The 6,472-nt window shown below is 50.0% G+C and overlaps 1 protein-coding gene across 1 annotated transcript in view; it reads right to left on the minus strand.

Annotated features, from left to right (window-relative positions):
* Positions 1 to 6,472, minus strand: part of BANK1 (B cell scaffold protein with ankyrin repeats 1) — a gene marked incomplete at its 3' end in the record, with an annotated part of 287,684 nt that overhangs the window by 269,006 nt on the left and 12,206 nt on the right. The window contains exon 3 of the mRNA XM_025204276.1: positions 5,532 to 5,597. Coding sequence (XP_025060061.1) covers positions 5,532 to 5,597 — 66 coding nt within the window. The remainder of the gene's footprint in view (positions 1 to 5,531; positions 5,598 to 6,472) is intronic.

Genomic DNA, 6,472 nt, shown 5'->3' on the forward strand with positions numbered 1-6,472 from the left:
AGGAGCTGGAAGCAGAGCTGGGAACCTCTCAGGTCACTGCTCAGATCCTTGCTGGAGCTGGGGAGCCTCTCCTGCTGGCCACAGCCTCTCTTAGGCAATCCTGGAGCCCAGCAGGGAGCCTCTCCTGCCGGCCACATGCCGTGCAGCTGAGGGTCCAACTGCTGCCTGCAGGTCCCACTCCTTCAGGTGCTTCTGGGGCAACTGCTCCTGCCCTGCTGGCCCAGCTCTTGCCAGCTCTTTGAAACTCCTTCCTTGTGCTCCCTCACTGGTCTCTCCTGAGTCATGGAGGGTGAGTCTCTGGGGCCTGATTGGTGAGGAAAGGGAATCCCAAGTCCTCCAATCATCTTTTACCCTTTCAAAACCCCTGGGCTAAATCACTACCAGCTAGCCCGTCACATCATCATCTGTAAACTTGCTGAGGGCACACTCCATCTCATCTTCTAGATCACTGGTGATGATATTGAACAAAACCTGTCCTAGGACTGACCCTTGGGGCACTCCACTTGATACCAGCTCCTAGATATCAAACTATTGATTACTGAGCCCAGTAATCCAGTTAGTTTTCTATCCATCTTATAGTCCCCAACCCATAGTTCCTTAGCTTGCTTACTCACGGTACTGAATATTCACTGATATACTCACAACCCTTAATGTTAAATCCTTTGGCTTAAGCTAGGGGTGCTCAACCTCCAGGCCTCAGGCCAAATGCAGTTCATGGAGCCATCTCAGCTGGCCCACTGGGATCCCCAAGATGCCAGAAATTTGGAGGTGGTGGAGCAGTGGCCACTAATATGGCCACGCCCTCCCCCCCCGATTCAAATTGCTGAGCCCCAAACCCCGAGTGCGTTTCCTTCCCTCATCGGACCAATCCATTACCCGTCTTTCCCCCACTTGTGGCTTGGGGCTGGGCCACACTGCCTTCCCCCCACCATGGGGCTGGGTTGGAACTGGGGCCACACCCCCTTCCCACACAGGTGGTCAAGCTCCTTTCCCCTATAGAGCCACGTTGAGGTCAGCCCCCTGCATCCTCCATGTGATCAGAGGGTACCTACTGCACCCACCCAGGGGTTTGGACCAGGGCCACTAGCTGGATCTGGCCCACTGGACAAAAGGGCTGGGCACCACTGGCTTAGGCAATACCATCAACATGATAACTGATGGTCAGTAAAGGGGTTTGTGGTCCAAAAAGTAACTCATGCAACAGCTTTGAGTCAAATAGCTTTATCCAGAGGAAAGGCCTTGATTAATTCTTTGTTCACAGAAGCTGCTGAGTGGCTGAAAAAATTGGACACTGATGTCTAGTTTTGCTTTTCAAGTTGCCACATGAAGGTAGAAGGAAGATGTAGGGCTATAATAGAGTCAAGAATAAAAGTAAGGGAGAGCACAAGAGACTGGATTTCCCTTTTTTCTTGGAGTTACAGGCAGGTTGAGTCACACAGGGCTTTTCTTCTTCTAGTGCCCCATGTTCTCGCATCAAAGCCAAAAAACTACTTCAGAAAAGTCAGCCAGTCAACATGACCTCAGAAAGGAACCTCAGGCTTTCCTTTGTCTTGTCATAAGTTCTGTGGGCTATGCAGCCTAAGACAGTCCAATATTACTGAATCCTGAACCTTTAACATCACACTAGTAAGCTTGAGATGATAAGCTAGTAACATCACAGATACCTGTGTCTTGACATCAGCCCAGTGTCATGCTGAACTAAATACCTCATAAATGTGAATCTTGAATTCCACCCAGCTGCTAAAGCTAGTGAAAGCATCTCATACTCTAACATAAGTCGGGCCCAGATGCCAAAAAAGGCACATGTGTGCAACAGCACATGTGAGCCCTTGGCTCCCCCCAACCCCACCAAGCAAAGTGATGGGACCAGAGGGAGAGGAGCCAGCAGGAGCCAGCAGCAGCAGCAAAAAGGTAAGCCAAGCAAGGTGGGGGAAGGGTGAGGAGGAGCCAGGCCAGCTGTAGGGAAGGGTTTTTTTTCCCCTCCTGTCCTTATTTAGCTGTGCTGTGCAGGAGCTGCACTCCTGAGCCGCGCGAACAGATTCCGCAAACAGGCACGTTCAAGAGCGTGCTGGAGTTTGCGTGGGAGTGGGCACAGGGAGGAGAGCAGGAGGAGTCTGAACTCTGCGTGTCCACATCACTGACTTCAGACAGAGTCTTCAGAGTACGCAGCTGAGTGCACATAAAGGAGTCTTAATGGGGGTGGTGCCTCGGATCGCAGCCAGGGACCCTTCCAACCCTAGCATTTATGAATCTACGAACCATGCCAGCAAAGCAGAGTTGCCAAGTGCAGCAAGGGATCTCAACCCCTGCTACTGAGTGGAAGGTTAGCTGCAAGGGCAGCAGGGGTGAACAATTTGGAAAGGGCCACAGTGATCAGTCTGTAGGCTGACCTAAGTAGCAGTACCTACACCCTATTGCCAGAAGTGCTAGGTTAGGTGAGCAGGAGGGGAGGAGAAAAGGGCCATATAGACATGAGCACAGGACTCAAGGACTGACCTGGCTCTAACACTGCAAAAGGAAGGAGCTCTGTTGGACTCTGTGGAGAGCCAAGTTTTGAGTTATGTAGCTGTCTTCTTTTAGAGTCATGCGTTAACCAGCAAACCAGGTTGTGGCTATGGGTGATGCTTGGAGGCCACACAGCAGGGTGCCAAGGGAGTGCTCTACATTAAGCCCTGTATAGGGCCAGCATGCAGTGAGGCTGGGGCCCAGGAGCCAAAGCCTGAGACAGTGAGCCAAGCCTGAGGACCTCAGCAAGAGAAACGGAGCCAAAGCCAAAAGAAGGTCAAGACTTGGGCAAAAGGATTAGTGCCCCAGGGGCAGTTAAGTGAGTGTGGCCAGGACTAGGGAAATCCCACAAAAAATAATGGAGTGACATCTCCAAGGCATCAAGGTGTAGCAAGCAGGACAGTGAGGAAGTCACCCTGAATAGCTGAGGAAAACATGTAGTTTGGCCACTAGGATGCATTACAACCACCCTTAGGGGCTTCTCTCACACCATGCCAATAACCTCAGCAAGACTTCTACTTGGCCACAAGATGAAAGTAGTAAGACAGGAATTTCTAAAAATAATTAGTAACTTCATCAATCCTTTTTCATCAGTCAATAAATTGGTGGTGCTGACCCAATGACTTCAGAGAAGCATGTTATCTGATATCTGTTTAGTAATAGAGCTGATGAAGGGCAGTTTCTGTAAGGGATGGGAAAGGGAGATGGGAAAGGGGGACATGCTATGTAGGGCTGTGCAAAATTTCACCGGCTGTTTTCTTTCGACACTGTTTCGACTTGTTTTGAGCTTGAAACAGTGAAACTGAAATGAAACAGAGGGCTTTGAAACAGACCTTGAAATGAAATGAGACCAGTTTAAATGTTTCAAAAGTTTCAAAACATTTTGAGTTTTGAATCATCAGCTAGGTGGTAGGAGGCTGGGGAGAGCTAGGGCTGCGCTCCACAGCCCCATGTAGCTCAGCCCGGCAGAGAGCGCAGCCCTGGCTCTCCCTGCCTCCCACTGCCATGCTGCATTCTGATGGGCTCCACCAGCCCCATGGAGCTCAGCCTGGTAGCAGGAGGCGGGCAGAGCTGGGGCTGTGCTTTGCCTCCCGCCACCAGGCTGAGTTCCACAGGGCTGCAAGCCACTGGGACCTGAGCCCAGTGCAGGGGGCAGAGTGCAGCCCCGGGCCTGCGTCCCACCCCCCACACTGGGCTGCAAGCTGCTGGGACCTCCTCCAGCCAGCTCCCGTACGGGGCCAGGGTAGATCAGTTGGTGCGGAGACCTACCACCCTGTAGGAGGGTCCTACACCAGCTGATCTGCCCTGGGCCCTGCACCCTCCTCCAGCTGGATGCAGTATGGGGCCAGGGCTGATCAGTTGGTGCAGGGACCCTCCACACTCCAGACCGGTACTCCTGCCCCCCCCGGCCCGCTCCCCGTGGTGCCAGCTGGGAGTTCCAGCAGCTTGCAGCTCCATGCAGGGGGTGGGGTGCACCCCTGGGGCTGCACTCTGCCCCTCCACACCGGGCTTGGGTCCCAGCAGCTTGCAGCCCAGTGTGGGGGGCAGGGCACAAGCCCAGGGCTGTGCTCTGCCCCCCCACACTGGGCTCAGGTCCCAGGGGCTTGCAGCTTGGTGCAGGAGGCAGGGTGCAGGCCTGGGTCTGTGCCCTGCCCCCCTACACCAGGCTTGGGTCCCAGTGGCTTGCTGGCAACACAGAGAGTGGGCAGGGGGGTAGGCATGCCAATTCAGGGCAGGGTTGGTCCCCACATGAACTGATCTGCCCCAGCTCTGTACTGGAGCCAGCTAGAGGAGGGTGCGGGGCCCAGGCCAGATCAGCTGGTGCAGAGACTCTCCCCCGCTCCAGGATCGGAGCAGTGGGTCCCCACACCAGCTGATCTGGCCCAGCCCCATGCCGCTGGCCCCAGGTAGCAGCACACATCTCCTGTCAGCTGGCAGGCAGATCAGGGGCCTGTCAGCACCCCCGGGAAGGCTGTGTGGACTGTGCTGGAGTCCTCCCAGGGCTGCAAGCCCCTGATCTGCCTACCAGGTGACAGAAGCCGGGTGCTGCTGCCAGGGACCAGCAGCAGCCCTGATCTTCCTGGCACTGGTCCCAGGTGGTGGCACCTGGCTTCTTTCATCTGGCAGGAAGATTGGGGGCTTGCACCCCTAGGAGAACTCCAGCACAGCCCCTGCAGCCCTCCTGGTAGTGCCGGGAAATCCCTGATCTGCCTGTCTGCTGCATTTTATGTTTCCCCATAATAACTATGGGTCAAACGTTAAAACAGCATTGAAACAGAAAAACAGTTCTGATGGAATGGAACAGTGGTTTTGAAACAAAACAAAACTAAAAATGAAACACCGTTCTGTAGAACTGGCAAAACTGAAGCCGAATCAGAACAGTGCTGTTTCGCACAGCCCTAATACTATGTAGGAAGACCCACTCTTCACTAAAAGCACAGATGAAGTTCCTTCCTTTTTCTTCGCTCCTGGGCTTGGGGAACCTCCCTCTCCTCTGCGTTCATTACTGCCTACTTTAGTGCGCATTTACAAGGCCAGTAAAGCGGAACTGAAAGCTGGTGCTTGATTGAGGTGTTTACTGACCTCCAAATTTTGCTGTCAGTAAAATAAAATAGTACTGGCAAATAATGAAAGAATGGTTTGAGATGGAAATCTCACAGCAGCCTTCAACTCTCACTTAGCTTCCTCTGCCCTATAGAAGATCTTTTCCTCATCACCAATTTGATCAGAGAAGGAAATCTCCCCATCTCTTCCTATCCCCTGCCTAAGTTGGAATCAAAGAAAGAAAATGGTTCTGTGAGCTCCATTTGCCCCTTCTGGAACTCCATACAGGGATGTATGGGCTGTAGATGTGTGGGTAGATATTTGAGAACAAGGCATGTTCCTCAGTGTAGCTGAAACCTAAGGAAAGGTTAGTTCACTGCCTTTCAGGTCTGACAAGATGCAAGAAAACAAATGCTCTTAACTCAGTCTGCTGAAGAGTATTTTGCTCTATTTAAGTGAAGTTTAGGGAATTTCAAGCTCACCGTTTGCAAGAACTTCTGCATAGGTATAAGACAGCGATCCTTCTAATTCTTCATTCTGTGGTTCACCTAAGGAAAAAAAAATCCTTCAATGAACATTTCCCTAGAAACATCCTTAAATGGATATCTCCCTGGCTACTTTCCTGCTGCCTCTTTCCCAAATGGTCTAATTCTTTTCTTAATAAGAAGTATTCTGACAATCATTTGTGGGATGAAAAATACTTTAGAAAAAAATTATTCTAGGATAGCTAACTAACTGCAAGACAATGCCAAAATATGATAAAGAGAACTTAATTTCATTTGAAAGTGTTAAGAAGAAATACATGTTTTCCCAGGGTGCTAAAGATACATTAGAGATTAAAATATTAAAACGTGCTATTCAAAGATTGGCAGTAGGCATTTATGAGATGTTATTTAGTAATTTATTAGATATTGTATGGAATATACTTTGTTTTTAACATTAACTGCATGTCCTCTGGCCCCAAGGTCTACTCTAGGATTAGAAAAGGAGATGTTATCCCAAGAGAACCTTTTATATCTTTTGTGGACCAGTCTGTTTACTTTCAACTTGGACCCCGTATTTCTTTCTTTTCTTGTCTGATAGAGCTGTATTTCAGTTATTTGAGCTTTGCTCCCTTAACACGTGCCTTTACAGATTGTTATTACTACTGCAGCATTGTATTTCTATTCTATTCTAATTACTGCAGCATGGTGTTTCCTGACTATTTTCTAAGTACTATGCAGAGAATATCATGAACACTATATTCATTTTATCTACCTGCAAGGACAACATGGTAAAGGATTTAATGATAACTTGAATCAATTTGACTGAAAAAAATCATTAAGTTTTGTGCTGGAAGTCATTAATGACTGCTATAAGGTAACTTGGTGCTGACTGGAAAAAAATCACCAAGGTAGCTGTGCCCCTTCCAGCTAAAGGGAAA

Source organism: Alligator sinensis, unplaced genomic scaffold (assembly GCF_000455745.1).
Source record: "Alligator sinensis unplaced genomic scaffold, ASM45574v1 scaffold353_1, whole genome shotgun sequence".
NCBI lineage: Eukaryota > Metazoa > Chordata > Crocodylia > Alligatoridae > Alligator > Alligator sinensis.